The sequence below is a fragment of the Bubalus bubalis genome, chromosome 14, assembly GCF_019923935.1.
Source record: "Bubalus bubalis isolate 160015118507 breed Murrah chromosome 14, NDDB_SH_1, whole genome shotgun sequence".
In the NCBI taxonomy this organism is placed as follows: domain Eukaryota; kingdom Metazoa; phylum Chordata; class Mammalia; order Artiodactyla; family Bovidae; genus Bubalus; species Bubalus bubalis.
In genome coordinates, this window is record NC_059170.1 from 79,754,188 (window position 1) to 79,770,221 (window position 16,034).

Below are 16,034 nucleotides of genomic sequence, written 5' to 3' on the forward strand. Positions count from 1 at the left end.
AACAGAACTGGACATAATATATAATGTTGGGTTTGTGCCAGGTGAAGTATTAATGCAATTTTGAAAGCAGGAAAGGCTAGATGAAGAAAGCTTGAGAAGTAAATTTAAACTCCCTGGCTCTAAGCTTATAACCTTATTACTATTATCTGTGGAGTGGAGGTCTGGAAAAAATCAAGATTAAAAAAAAAAAATGAAGTCTAGTATCTTTTGATTGAAGATTAGCCAAAATACCATTTTTTTTCTCATAAAACTCACGTTTTTGAGAAAGTTAAATGGCTTATTTCAGTACTTATCTAAAAAAGCTTTTTATAAGTACCCTCTCTCACAATTAAGGTACTTATATCTCATTAGTTTTACTCCCCAGAAAAAGTTTACTGAGTTCATCAAAATCAATAAGTTTACACAAGAGGAGAACTCAATTGAAAAAAAAAGAAAGAAAGAAATTCACTCTGTTACTGACCTAGGTAATTACAACCATGTAAACTAGAAGATCAGAGATCTCAGACTGTATTGTTAGAACTTACACTGGGTCAATCTTTGGGCAGGGCGATTTGTGAAATGTTTTTTGAACAAGAACAATTAAATTGCTAGGATTTTAATCTGTAATCATTTCCCACACATGAGAATTTATTCAGTGATTCAGTAATAGTTGCTGAGCAGTATTAAAAAAAAAAAAAAACACAAGAAACAAAAAAAGCCACCACGCTAGACAGTTGGGGATCATTTTTGGATTAAGCATAACTCTCAGAAAGATGTACCCTTGGGACCAAGTTATCTTCCTCTCCTGACCACCCCCGCACCATTTTCTCAGAGCAGTGCTTGGTGTCAGGCCTCAACTCCAGGTGTTTCATTCTGAGAAACAGTTGTGTTTTCAGAGTTACATAAATATAAGACCGAAGCCCCTCTATATTTTCATAATCATGCACCTTCATAAATGTGGGTATCTTGCATCACAAAATACCAGGGAAAGCTTCATCCATCTGAGGGACCAGCTTGTTGGCGCTCTGCAGATAATCTTGCAGCTGACCGTTTTCTTCCGCTGGCAAGCTCATCATCCAGTTCTCCAGTCAGGTAATTGTGCTTGACCTGTCTTCACTTATTATTTTTCCTCCCTGGTTAAGATCTACCTTCAAGCTCCATTTACCCTGGTCCTGATATTTATCTGTTCATATATTTTACCTGAAAGTCACTTGAAATCTTTTTTTAAAGACTAGGCTGGTGTATAAATATATAGTTGGAAAAACAAATGTAAGAAATTCCCATTATGACACGGAGCTCAGGATTGATGGGACCCCCAAAATGTAGATTTGAGTAACCAACCCAGTGATGCAATATGGCCACCAGTCAGTGGAAAGAACCTCTGATAACTTCTGCTTACCTAATGCAAAGACTGTTTCTGTCTTCAGTGTGGATGAGACCTTAGCGTGCATATAAATCACCTGGGGATCTTGTGTAATTGCAGATTCCGATCGGATGGTCTGGGATGAGGGCCAGAGAATTTGCCTTTCTCTCCAGCTTCCAGGGGGAGCCAATGCTGCTGGCCTCAGATGGTCTGCAGAGGAGCAAGGGAGAGATGAAGGTAATAGGCCAGGGCTAAGGTGACCAACTCCGCAACATTTATACTTGATTTATTTGCTGCAGCCATTAGGTGAACGTGAGTGTGACAGTTTCAACAAGTCAGTTCAGGAAAGCGGATAAGTCCATGCCATTCTCACCCGTGCACGCCAGGCTCTGCTGACCTCCAATCAGCGGGGTCAGCATCATGTTTGTCCAAAACCGGCTCCTAGATTGTCTTTGTGGGTAGAGATCTGAATTCCCACCCTACCCGTTTACTTCGCCATTGCCTCATAGAGATGAGGTTCCCAGGAAACCACCAAGTTCAACATCCCACCCAGGATGAGGAACCTCCCTCTCTCCTGCTGCTGACAAGTGGTCCCAGCAGCCTGTTTGATTACCTTCAAGAGTAGGGACTCACTACCTCCAAGGCAGCCTGTTACATTGAGGAATAGCTTTTATGGAAACAGTCTGCCTTTCCGCTGAGTCAAAATCAACTTCCTTATAGCCTCCACCTGTTAAGCTGAGTCTGCCACTTACAGCATCCCAAGTCTGCTCCCCCAACTTAAGGCAGCCTTTCCAATATTGCAGACAGCTGCTATGCCTCCTCTTCCCTCTTCTCCCAACAAGACCCTCCCAAGTCCTTCAAATGCTTTCCTTAAAGGTCTCCAGTTTTTGATCTTTCACCACCTTCTGAGCATGACCCAATCGGTCGATATGCCTCTGAAAACGGTGCCCAGCATATACCCAACGGAATTGAAAGCAGGATCCTGAAGAGGTATTTGTAGACCCATGTTCGTAGCAGCATTATTCACAACAGCCCAGTGTCCATCAACGGAAGAATGGATAAACAAAATGTAGCATATGCATACAAATGGGTTATTATTCAGCCTTACGGGGAAGGAAATTCTGACATATGTAACAACATGGATAAACTTTGGGGACATTAGCTGAATGAAATAAGACAGCCACGGAAAGACAAATGCTGTATAACTCCACTTACGTGAGGTACCTAGTCACATTTGCGGGCCAAAAGTAGAATGGTGATTGACAGGGGTCAAGAGAGGGGAGAAATGGAGAATTGTCTAATGAGTACAGACTTTCAGTTTGAGAAGATGAAAATGTTCTGAAGGTTGTTTTCACAACAATGTGGATTTAATTAACACTTTTGAACTGTACACTTAAAAATGGTTAGGTTGGCAAATTTTATCTTATGTGTATTTTACCACAACTGTTAAAAAATAATGCTGAGAGTTGTGTTAAGGCTAGTGGGGAGTATGCTGGGGCTATTTTTCCATGATTGCTAACCCCCTGCATTTCTAGTAATTCAACCTTGTACTGTGGCCCTACTTCTTAGCAGCCTGATTACACAATTAAGGTATGTCACAGGTGTGGTCTATTAAAACTCCCACCTCCTCCTCACATGAATTATTGCCAAACTATCCTAAAATAATGTAATTAGCTTCTCTAGTTTTTACCTGCCTTTGGAAAAAAATTACCAGTTCACTGAAATCTTTTAGAATTGAAACTTTCTTTATAATCATTCAAAGTTTTCTATGCCTTAATTTACAAAAAAGAATCTATGATGTGTTCCTAAATTATTTCTGAATGATGTCTGTGAAAATCTGTGTATCAGTAACCTGTTATGACCTGTAACTACAGATCTGAAACTTATAGGTACTCCTTGTGCCAATATTTCTGTGCTCAAGCTAATGTTTCTTTAGCCATCCTTGAGTGCTCTTGGCATTAAAACAATAATAAAAACAGTTATTTACCTTCCAAATGAAAAAATAACCTTAAGCATTGCAATCATCCACATTTTATGTCCTTAGTAACTTCTGAGAGAAAGCCATCAGTAAAGAAATCACTGGCCTGAGAACAAAAATGTCAAACACAGACACAATCTTGTTATTTATTGAGAACCATTAACCCAAACATGAAATACTGGGATTCGAAGCCCTGTGGCTTTCGTGCCATTGGCAGGTGTAATTACCTTTCTTTGACTCTCACATTTATGCATGTTTTGAAACTTTCTCAGATAACTGGATATATTTAGCTCTCCTTTTCTCTAGTTCCAACAACCACTTTGATTTTTTTTTTTTTTTTTTGAGTTCTGGAGGCAGATTTGGGTTTGCACAGGTTTAGAAAGTTGAGTGCAAACAAGATGAAAAAGTGCTGAAAAGTGAATTGTATTGCGGTATTAACATTTTCCAAATGCTACCTGCTTTAGGGCTTTCCTTGTGGCTCAGCTGGTAAAGAATCCACCTGCAATGAGGGAGATCTGGGTTCGATCCCTGGGTTGGGAAGATCCCCTGGAGAAGGGAAAGGCTACCCACTCCAGTGTTCTGGCCTGCTGAATTCCATGGACTGTATCATCCATGGGGTCACAAAGAGTCAGACGCGACTTTCACTCACTTCACTTCACCTGCTTTTGGAAGTGTAATTTTCAGAGCCTTTTAGGAGATGAAAAGATTTATAAGAGTTCAGTCACACTTTCAAATTATAGAAAATTGGAAGTTTCATTCAGATCAGTCAACTGTACAAATGGTAACTTAGTTTCAAAAATATTATCCCAGAACATCCATGGGTCAAGTCATTCAGGTGTCATTCACAGAACAGAAAACTCACTACATTATCACCAGAAAAAGGAAGGTGGGTGAATCATTTATGGTTGTTTGAGAATGCCAATTTAACAGCAATTTACACACAAGATTTTCACTTTCAAAGACTCTCCACAATAAAAAATAAAAATTAAAAAACAGGACATTCTATAAGTACTCTCCCTGCCCCATTAAATGATGAAACTATGGTGGTTTAGTCACTAAGTTGTGTCCAACTCTTTGCGACCACATGGCCTGTAGCCTGCCAGGCTCCTCCGTCCATGGGATTCTCCAGGCAAAAACACTGGAGTGGGTTGTCATTTCCTTCTCCAGGGGATCTTCCTGACCCAGGGATTGAACCTGGCTTTCCTGCATTGCAGGCAGGCAGATATAAACTTATGAAAGGTCATTTAAAAATCTTTTGGTTTTAATTCAAGGAGTGAAATGAGGAAATTAGTCCCAGGGTTCCTGAATTCTCTATCTTGGGGATTTTCCCGACTTTCTGTGACTGGCTTATTAAGGAGGACATGGACACGTAACTATTTGACCTGATAGATTTCCAGATAATGAATGTGAAACAGGGTTGGGGCAAGACAGGTAAAATTATAAATACCTGAGCTCAAAGCAAAACCAAAACAATGTTTAAAGCAAAGCTCACACAAAATTACTGTTGACAATTCAAGAAATTCATCATTCTAGTTTCCAAAGAAAATGAATTCAGAGCTCTTGTGTATGTAAAATGAAGCTTTGGGGGGAAAAATGGTTAGATCTACTCAGTGCTTGGGTGTATAAATTGCAGTCTGGTTATGATGGTGGTGGGAGATATAACTTTATCCTGATTTGTTAATGTCTAATTTATTGCCCATAGGTGGTTCTTTCTTTCTGGTCCAGGACTCCTTGTGATGTGGAAGAATAAGAATAATCCACGGAGGTGGCTGTGTAATCAGACGATGTGCTTCTCTGGGGAGCTAGCTACAAAGGCTTACATTTTCTGAGACGGTCATATGGTAGAGAGCTTGGAGTACCCGGATGTGTTCTTTGCTCCTGCTATAAAGGGACATAAACATATCACAACTACTTTTCCATGGAAGGTGGCTCGTGAACTTGCACGAACTTCATCCTCAAAGAAAAAGGAAGATACTGAAAGATATTTCACACACCCTTTCTCTGTATTTGGACCTGTCTCTCTTACTTATGGTGGACTTCCCTGGTGGCTCAGATGGTAAAGCATCTGCCTACAATGCGGGAGACCCAGGTTCAATCCCTGGGTCAGGAAGATCCCCTGAAGAAGGAAATGGCAACCCACTCCAGTATTCTTGCCTGGAAAATCCCATGGACAGAAGAGGCTGGTAGGTTACAGTTCATGGGGTCGCAAAGACTCGGACATGACTGAGCAACTTTCTTTCTTTCTTCTCTTACTTATTGGGCTTCCCTGGTGGCTCAGAGGGTAAAGCATCTGCCTGCGATGCAAGAGACGTGGGTTCAATCCCTGGGTCAGGAAGATCCCCTGGAGGAGGAAATGGCAACCCACTCTGGTACTCTTGCCTGGAAAATTCCATGGTCAAAGAAGCCTGGTAGGCTATAGTCCATGTGATCGCAAAGAGTCGGACACAACCATGCAACTTCACTCTCACTCTTACTTATTGGAAAGAAAGGATTAGGAGAAAAAGTTCGGGGGAACTAAACTGCCTTCCTCGTGTTCACTGTATGTGTGCTCAGTCGTGTCCGACTCTGTACCCTGCCAGGCTTCTCTGTCCATGGGATTCTGCAGGCAAGAATACTGGAGTGGGTTGCCATTTCCTTCTCCAGGAGATCTTCCCGACCCAGGGATAGAAGCCACGTCTCCTGCATTGGCAGGCCGATTGTTTACCACAGCCACCTGGGAAGCCCCGTGTGTTCACTACCACAATCTAAACTATCATCATCTGGTTGATAAGCAACAACAACATTTGAACTACAAAAAAAAAAAAACACAAAAAACTATCATCATCCCTTAGAAGCATGCCCTCTAGTTTATTCAGTCCATTATTCTGTGTTATCCACTGTATTATTGGCACCTAAATAATACCTGACACATCAATAGCTATTTTCCTCAACATTTTATAGTGAAAAAATTTCAACACAGAAAAGTTTGAAAGAATTTTACATGAACACCAGTGTGCCCACCACCTAGATCCTATCACTAACACTTTAATATTTTGCTCCTGCATATATCAAGTGATCCAGCCTTCTTCATCCATCAGTCCCTCTAATTTTTTATGCATTTTCAAGTTGCAAATAGCATTTCTCTTCCTCTGAATACTTCAGCACTCATATAACTAACTCAGTTTGAGTATTACTAATTCATTTTTGAACACGCAATGAAATGCACCAATCTTAAGTGTGCTATTTAATAGAATTCTGACAAGTGCATACACTTGTGTAATCCAAAGCCTTATCAGGAGACAGATCCTTATCCCTCTCTCCATCCCTCAAAAGAGGCCTCGGGCCATTCCCAGCTCCTCTCCACCTTCCTATCTCCCCACTCTTTCAATTTTTTTTTGACCATAGATTAGTCTTGTCTGTTCTAGGACGTCATAGAAATGGATTCAGACAGGATGCAGTCTTTTGTGTCTGACTTCTTTCACTCAGCTTCATATTTCTGAGATCACCCATGTTGTTGCATGTCATGAAGTTCTCAATAAATATTGACTTGCTGATTTTCATCACAGTGTCAATTAACCAGGGACTTAAGCCAACTAAATGTATTTAAATACAGTTATTATAGCTTGAATGTCTTTAAGTAAGCCTTTGTTGTGTGTGTGTTGGGGGAGGGGGTTCAGTATTACTGTTTGTCGATGATTCAGCAAAGGTAGGGAAGTTTGGTAGAAAAAGAAAAACAATGCATCATCTTTCTAAAATTAAAATAGAAATATACTCAAAGACAGTTATGATTTGCGCACAAGACTAGCTGACAGGAACTGGCCACCAGCCTCTCCCCTTCTTACAGGTATGATGGTGTTCATGGGAACATTTTTCCGTAATGGTCACTTACTAGAGGCTACACCCAAAGTCAGGATGCAAGTGGCCAAGGGCAGGGATCTCCATCCCCTGGGATCTAATGCCTGGTGATCTGAAGTGGAGCTGATGTAATAAAGAAGTAAAACACACAACCAGTGTAATGCGCTTGAATCATCCCAAAACCATTGCTGAAACCACTCCTCCCCATCTCTGGTCCCTGGAAACATTGTCTTCTACAAAACCAGTCCCTGCTGTCAAAAAGGTTGAGGACTTCTGGCCAAGGGGGAGTTTGCATATTGGAGTTTTTTCTGCAGTAGTTCCCCATTCTCCAGGGAGGGAGGCTGAGAACCGGCTGGGAGGAAGTAGAGGGCAGAGCGTCTCCTTGATGTTGGTTGTGGAAAACGTGACTGGCTTTTTGGGGGAGTACCAACTAGCTGCAAGAGGCTCAACTGAAAATTTTCCAAAGAATCCCCTCTAGCCCACAGCTATCTTCTCTAAAAGTGGGTTCCCAAGCTCAGGAAGGTGAGGGGCACCATACTCTTCATCCGAGAAGTTCATGTTTATTTGTGATTTGACATTTCAGTTCAGTTCAGTCACTCATTTTGGGTAGGGTTAATCAAACAGTTTCCATCCCTCAGAAATCAGTGTTATTATTCAAGGGGCTAACCTCACCTGTGGCCTGAGCTAACCTCAGTTTATGTGCACATCATATTCCCACCTGAAGGCATCTGGTGTCTCAGGCAGTCCTCTCAGTTAAGTTGGGTGGCTGGATCTAAACTCTTCAGCTAACGGCTTGACTCCTTCCTGAGGGGTGTGTGGAAGAGGTCACAGGGGCACAGAAACAAAACAGGTTCAGACATGGGGAACAGCAAGGAGTGAGCATTTTAAGACCTTACTAGCCTTTGTGAATTTTTTCCAATACCAACCTTTTGTTTTTAAACCATTACTTAGCACCCCAATTATGGAAAATTTGGGGGCAGAGGTAAGAAGGGGGCAGATAGGAGGTGGGAGAGATTGGTTTGTATGGAAATGTTGGTGAGAAAAGTCTAGATGTGATTACGTATGAAAGATGGATGTCTTGTATTTAGGATAATTGGGGGGAGCAAGGACTGGGGTACATTACTGCAAAACACCCCGGGTGCTGCTGCTTATGATTCTGCTCTTGGAAATGTCCTTTCCAAAATATGGACTAGTTCTCTCACCAATGACCATCAAGATGGGACATATTACCATTAAAAAGCTGTCTCTCTTAGGCTGTTGCTGCTACTGCTGCTAAGTCACTTCAGTCGTGTCCGACTCTGTGTGACCCCATAGACAGCAGCCCACCAGGCTCCCCCGTCCCTGGGATTCTCCAGGCAAGAACACTGGAGTGGGTTGCCATTTCCTTCTCCAGTGCATGAAAGTGAAAAGTGAAAGTGAAGTCGGTCAGTCGTGTCCGACCCTCAGCGACCCCATGGACTGCAGCCTACCAGGCTCCTCCGTCCATGGGATTTTCCAGGCAGGAGTACTGGAGTGGGGTGCCATTGCCTTCTCCGTCTTAGGCTGTTAAAATGCCAATATTCCTAAACCACCCTTGGTGATCCTGAACCAGTGTAAAGAGGTTAGTTAGCTGCCTTGTTTTATTCTCTAGCCTGATGAGAGCAAGTACTGAAAATACTGTCCGTATCGACCCACCTACAAATAACCACAATTAGCTATCTTTTTATTCTCTTTTGACACAGGAGCTTGGAAAATATTTTCCCTTGACCCTTGCAGCCCATCGTGGTCAACAGCTTCTAAGGGTTTGAGCCATGATCCGGCTCCTAAATAGTCACGCTTTCCCGTAGAACGTACCCCATATAGGGATCAAACTTGGTGCACTTTTCAGGGGAAATCGATCTTTTCCCTAAAGAGATCCCCTCCAACACAGCAGCAGGTCCCCCCAGAAAGGGGCTGGTAGAGGCGTTGGGCAGGTTTCTTTTGACCTTGGTTGTGACCTAGAGTGTCGCTGTTAATTGCGAGGCTCGTCTCAAGGCAGAAAATAGCATTAGTTTCCACTGCTACCCCCAGAGAAGCCCAGTTGTGCTGCTGGGCGACGGCGGGGAGACAGTCTCTCCCAGGCTGGGCTCCGGCCACCCAGAGCGGCTCCGAGGCCGCCTACAGGTGCAATCCCGGCACTGCGTCCCGGGCAGCGGGGAGGGTAGGCGCGAGTCCCAGGGCTCCGGCCTCGCCGCCGGCCGCTCGCCGAGCCTGCGTGGGGCCCTCGCCCCCTACCCCGCCGACCTCCCCGCCTCCGCCCCGGCGCTGTTGGAGAAGGAAGCCGGGGGCCCTCCCGGGCTCCGCAGACTCGGATTTGGGCGTCAGCGGGGCGCGGCCGAGGCTTCCCCTCGCCTCTGCGGCCAGCCCGGCTACGGGAAAGTTTTCCCAAGTTCCCAGCAGCGCCGGCCCAGGTCGCCTCCGCGGTGCGAGCAGCCGGCGGCCCGCGCGCCAGCCCCGCCGCCGCCAGCCGCGCGCTCCGGGCGACGAGCTCGCTCGCTCGCTCTCGGGGAGCGGGCCCGGCGCCCGGGGCTAAGCCGCAGCTGACGCAGGCGGCTCGGAAGGCGGAAGCCGCCCCGCTCCGACCGCTCCGCAGCGCCGCGGCGCCTACACCCCGACGTGCAGCCCGCGGCTCACTGCCCGGAGCGCCCGAGGGGGCGGTCTCCGTGGGGCCCGCGCGCACCCGAGCAACAGAGCCTTCATGTACCCCCGCGCTCCGCCCGCTCCCGCCGGGACCGAACGCCCGCAGCTGGGGGGTCTGCACCGGCCCCGAAGCGCCCGCGCCGCCCCGCGGGCCTCGGAGCCCCCGAGCCCTTCCCCGTCCCCCCCAGCGCCGGGGGCGTGGCGCGGGTGGGCACGCCCCTCATGAATATGAACGGGCGCATGCGCCGGCCCCGCGCGCTGGGTAGAGGTGGCCAGCCCGGGCCGCGGCTCCCAGACCGGCTCCCTGAGTCCCTCTCCGAGAGCCGGGCGGGCGGGCACGCGTCATTGTGCTACCTGCGGCTGGACCGCGAGCTGGGCTCCGGCTTTTTTTTTTTTCTTCCTCCCCTCCCTCCCTCCTCTTCAAGCAGCTGATCTGAAAGGGAATAAAAGGCTGCGCATAATCATAATAATAAAAGAGCTCGAGAGAAGGAAAGAAAGCCAGGAGGTGGAAGAGGAGGGGGAGCGCCTCAAAGAAGCCATCAGAATAATAAAAGGAGGCCAGGCTCTTTGCCTTCTGGAACGGGCCGCTCTTGAAAGGGCTTTTGAAAAGTGGTGTTGTTTTCCAGTCGTGCATGCTCCAATCGGCGGAGTATATTAGAGCCGGGACGCGGCGGCCGCAGGGGCAGCGGCGACGGCAGCACCGGCGGCAGCACCAGCGCGAGCAGCAGCGGCGGCGGCGTCCCGAGTGCCTGCGGCGCGCGGCGCAGCGATGCGGTCCCCACGGACGCGCGGCCGGCCCGGGCGCCCCCTGAGCCTCCTGCTCGCCCTGCTCTGCGCCCTGAGAGCTAAGGTAGGAGCCCGCCGGGCCTCCCTCCCCGGCCCGCCCTCTCTTTCCCCTCGCGGCGCTCCTGGACGCCTGCGGTTGAGCGTCTGGAGCGGGCTTCGGAGCCCCGGGGCTCCGGCTCCCGCCTGGGCCCCTGCGCCCGGTAGGCTGCACCTGGACCAGGGGGACCCCCGGGCTCCCATATGTACCCTCCAGTCTAGGCAGAACGCGGGTTCGCGCCGCTCCTGTTCCCAGGGAACCGTCGTTGTCGGATTGTTCCCACACTCGAGCCTCTTAAGCCCGGGAATCGCGTTGAGTCCTTGCACCCAGTTTTGCAAAATGAGTTTCACTTGGCGCCAAGGGCTCGTCAGGGAGGGCGGGGAGGGAGTCGCCGCTTCCACCCTCGAAGAAAACAACTTTCCCCTGCGTTGACCTCTCTCCCTCCCTCGCCGGCAGGTGTGCGGGGCCTCCGGGCAGTTCGAGCTGGAGATCCTGTCCATGGAGAACGTGAACGGGGAGCTTCAGAACGGGAACTGCTGCGGCGGCTCCCGGAACCCGGGGGACCGCAAGTGCTCCCGCGACGAGTGTGACACGTACTTCAAAGTGTGCCTCAAGGAGTACCAGTCGCGCGTCACGGCCGGGGGGCCGTGCAGCTTCGGCTCGGGGTCCACGCCTGTCATCGGGGGCAACACCTTCGACCTCAAAGCCAGTCGCGGCAACGAACGCAACCGCATCGTGCTGCCTTTCAGTTTCGCCTGGCCGGTGAGTGGCGGACCGGGCCGGGGGTCGGACCCGCGGGCCGAGCTCTGCTTTCTCTTGCGAGAGGAGAGGGATTTAAAGGGCCTTGGCTGGAAACTCGGCGCAGGCCCGGGACGTCTATGGGGGTGGTGGTGGTCAGGGAGCCGGGGCTCTGTGCTAGATCTTGGCAAGCCCCAGTCCGGATGCTTTTTGCTAGGCGCAAAAAAAAAAAAAAAAAAAAAAAAAAAAAAAAAAAAAGGTGGAAAGTGGGGCTCGAGAGGGTATTGTCGGGCAAGGCTCCCGGGAGGGCCGGTTGAAACTTGCAACTTGGAGGCCCCAGAGTAACCGCCCGAGCCAGGAGGTCATTATGGATGATCTTTGCTCAACCAATTAAACCTGATGCGCTGTGGAAGGCGGCTGGGCACAATTCTGGCCTCCCAACGCCGTCCAATTGGCACCCTCCCGTTTCCCGTGAGCAGCCCGGAGGGCGGGCGTGTCCTTCCTGGAGGGTGTGGGGAGCCCGCTTCCCGCTGCTCCCCGGGAGATTTCGGTGCGTGCGGGGGCGCGCTCCGGACCGGGTTAGGGCCTGGGGGGGTGGGTGGGGGGGCGGCGCCGCGGGCTGGCCGGGCTCTCGCCCGCGCCGAGGGCCCGGGAGCCTCCGCCCCCTGCAGTTCCCTTCCTGCCCTCGCCCCCGCGCGGCGTAGCTCTGGTGGCCTCACTTCCAGCGGTTCCCGGGCTCTGGAACAGCTGTGTTTGCAAACTTCCCCGGGAAGGGCGGGGGTGCGCCCTCGTCCGGCAGGCGCGCGGCCCCCGTGAGCACTTGGGGGGCGCGCAGAAGCCTAGAACTGGCGGCCCGCCTGAGGCAGGCCCTGCGGGAGCAAATACACAGACCCCCGGCTCCAGAGCCGCTCCAGACCCGGGCCCCGCCGGCAGACCCTGCCGCGAGGCCCCGGCAGCATCCCAAGATGGGAGGAAGGAGATGAGCGCGGTCGCTGCAGGAAGGGGAGGGGGACGTGTGGGTGCCCTCTGGCCCACAACCGCCGTCCGGGAGGCGTGACTCGGTGCCAAGACCGGGGCTTGCCGGCCCTGCGCCGGGCGGGCGGGCGGGCGGTGAGAGGGGGCGCTCGATGCCCCGCGGGGTCCTCTCCGCCACGTGCTCGGACGGGGCGCGCTCTGCCGCCTCCTACCGCGGGGCTGGGGCTGGGATCCTGACTGCGGGAGGGGGAAGGGAGCTGGCCTCGGAGTGTGTGGGAAGCCCCGGCGGATCTCGAGGCCCGCGCTGACTGGAGCTGGCACTACAAAGTGCCCTCTGCCTGTCTGAGATAAGACAGTTATCAGAAACGTGCCATTAAAAGGGGCTTATAAACCCCTGTGGTTTGTGGGATTCTCTGAGAACGGAGGACTGGGCCTGTTGCGGGATTTCATTTTTACAGAGAGTGTTTATCTTGTTTGTTAATCCCCTATTAGGGAGAACTCGAAGCTAAAGAGGTTGGCCACGTTTTAATCTGGCTAGACCCAAGTTTACTGGGAGGACTGACGGCCCTCGCCCTTGACCGTGTGTTTGGAGTTAGGGGGAAGGGGCCCGCAGGTGGCTCCACCGCCGGCAGGATCCGTGTGGAGCCCCTCGCTTTTCACAAGACCATAAAAGGAATCCTATTAGTGATGTGGGAAAGCTTCAGGGCTGGCTGAGGCTCCTCGTGGGGAGCAGGGTCAGATGAACCAGCTGGGATGAGCACGAGGAGTCTTGCTCCCCAGGCTGGCTGGGGAGGCCGACCCAGAGGTGTGTCTGTCTTCTTTGACATTTGGCAGAGAGCCCTAGATGGGAACGAGCGGAAGTGGTGTCTGAGGGCAGGGAGCCGATTGATTCGCTGGTGCTCTTCTGTGGTTTCCAGGCCCCACGGGTCACCAACCATGAAATAGACTCTTGGCTTTTCTCGAATGGGGAAGACAGCTGGGGCTGCACTGCGAGTGTGGTTCTTTTGAAGCTGCGCCAAATGCCTGTGTCCCTCATAAACACGTCCCCACCCCATCACCCCCAGAAGGGCTGCTGTGCCATGTAAGCCTGACTTCCCACGGGAGTGTGGACTTGGGGTGTGCCCTGTTGTTCGCTCCAGTGTGGCTGGAGAAACCCTAACGTCTGTAACGTGCGAGAATGATTGCAGCGTGAGTGTTAACTGAAGTGAAAGCACTCAGGTAGCTGGATAAGTATCAAAGTAGATTGCACAGCTTCATTTCAGCTTGCCAATTAAATATTAATGAGTGTGTCTATTTAAAGGGGCTGTCTTGAATAGGTGATAGCTGAATTGGGTACAGAATTCAAGGAGAATATGGTTTTTTAAAACAAACACCTTGAACTTCCAGGCCCCAAAGCTTCTAACCCTTAGGCAGCCACAGTTACCATCTGCATGGGTCCTCCCAGGTTTGCTGAAAGTGGCAGAGAGGTGGTTCAGAGTGCAGAGAAGAAGGTCACTTTAGAAGGTGGTGTAATTCACGTCTTTTGGTTGGAATTATGACCCAAATCAAACAACTGCTCATGGTCTGGAATGGGAGAGGAGGAAATGATTCGGTCAGATGTGAAGTATAATCACAGTGCCCTTGTGAGAAGCTCTGTGGTGTGGGTCTGCCCTCTTGATTATGTCCCACTTGGGTCCACTGCCCCAGCCTGGTGGTGGTTTTCTTCAGTGGCTCTGATTACCCTAGTGGTGCTGCTGGAAGGGGCTTGACTTGAAGCAATGAGCCTGATTTATGATCCTCCAATCAGGGAACCCAGTGATAAGACCATACATTATCAAAGGTAATTGGGCTCGAGGGGAAAAGATTGGGGAATAACCATTTAGAAATCACTGAAATGGGTAAGTTGCACTTTCCAAAATTAGTACTAAATCCCAGGAGTGCCTGCTCATTAAAAATACATTAGTATAATTACCACTATCCAGCCTGAAAAGCTTTTTAGGAACCCCAGTTCGCTCTACTGATGTTTTGCTGGCCCTAGAGTGAAGTGAATCTGGAGAAACTTGGTCAGAAGCAGTTCAGGCACCTCACCTCTCGGCCTCTTATTTAAATGCCATTGACACTGGTAAATCAGATGCTATAAGGTTAGTTACAGACTGCAACTGACATGCCTTTGCCTTTTATGCTGTCCTTCGGGTTCCTGGGGCTTCCCTTGTAAATTCCCTGGTAAAGAATCTGCCTGCAATTCAGGAGACCTGGGTTCGATCCCTGGGATGGGAAGATCCCCTGGCGAAGGGAAAGGCTACCCACTCCAGTGTTCTGGCCTGGAGAATTCCATGGACTGTATCATCCATGGGGTCTCAAAGAGTCAGACATGACCGAGTGACTCTCACTTTCCAGGTCCCTGGTCCCTGTGTAGCCAGTGGAGGGATGGAGTTCTCATTGGACCTGGCCCCTTTCTGCAGTCAGAATGTGCCACCCACGTGATCAGCGTGCGTACATGCTCATAGCAAGGGACTTTCTGTGTGTGGAGAAAACACCCTTTGCCCTAAAACACCTCCCTCATACTAAAGCGATGAAATGATATGTCTGCATTGCAAAACCTGGCCAGGGAGAAAATTGAGCTGTGCTCACTTGGTGCTGTGGGTCTGCACAACGGCTGCTCCCCGCGTGGACTCCCTGTGCAAGGTACTAGGTTTCTCATAGTTTTTTCCTCTTCCAGGTGTAGCCTCGGTGTGTTCTTCTCCTTGTTGTCTTGTTTCTTAGCAACTTATTCAAATCTCCAGTACTTACATGAGTTTGCAACCCACCAACTCCACACCCATCATTCTACAGGGATTTCAAACATTTCTCAAGACTGGTAGAGCTTTTGGCATGCAGGCACTTAGGGAAGTTGGATGGGTGAGGAGGAGGGGCAGCAGCCCTTTACAAAGCACGCAGCCTCCCGGAAAGCCAGTCTAAAAATCTGAACGCTGCCTAAAATCTGTACAGCAAAGGGTTGTAATGGACCTTTGGATGAAGGCATGTGAAAAGTTTAGCTTGGAGGAAAAATGTTATTCATGAAAAAACGAAGCCAAGGCAACAAAGAGTCTTCATGTCCTGATCTGAAAACAGGAATACAGAGGCCTGGGCTGGATTTGGAGCAGCCGCTAGCCCATTGTAGGAGGGCCAGAACCTGCTTCTAGTGCCAAGCGTTCAAGATTAGTTACCGTGTAAGAATGCATAATCTCTGGACATGCATACAATTAGCATGGTAATCCGTAAAGGCAAATATTCCTGAGAATTCCCCTTGGTAAACTTCTAGAGACATGTTTCTACCCTCTCTGCCGAAGTGAGGTGCCAAGCTGCTCCAGTCTTTAAATACATTAAAAAAAAAAAAAGTTAGACCCAAACACAGCTAACCTAGTTTTCAACTTTAGGAAGATGTTTTTAATAGTACACATGGAAAGTGATGATTCTTGGGTTTTCTAGAGGACGAGGGGTATGGTAGGGGAGGAGGAGTAGGCTTCTGGGTTCTGAAATGTCCTGCTTCTATCTTGGCTCCGGTGGGGGGTGGGGAGTTGCTGGGGGGTGGTTTGGTGGGGGGGTAAGTGCCTGTGTTGTGACTCCCGTACTGGTCTCTGATCCCTCCCCTGTGGCCCTTGATTTTATGGCACCAAAGACATTTGTCTCTGGTGCAATGTGTGTGCAGGGAGGCAGTTCCACAGCGT

General features: G+C 49.6%; 1 protein-coding gene across 2 annotated transcripts in view; it reads left to right on the plus strand.

Moving 5' to 3' along the window:
• Positions 1–10,021: 10,021 nt before the first annotated feature.
• JAG1 (jagged canonical Notch ligand 1) overlaps positions 10,022–16,034 on the plus strand; it is a 44,506-nt gene continuing 38,493 nt past the window's right edge. For both annotated transcript variants that reach the window (XM_025264573.3, XM_025264574.3), the window contains exons 1-2: positions 10,022–10,662; positions 11,092–11,397. In XM_025264573.3, the coding sequence (XP_025120358.3) occupies positions 10,582–10,662; positions 11,092–11,397 (387 nt within the window). In that variant the 5' untranslated portion in view covers positions 10,022–10,581. The remainder of the gene's footprint in view (positions 10,663–11,091; positions 11,398–16,034) is intronic.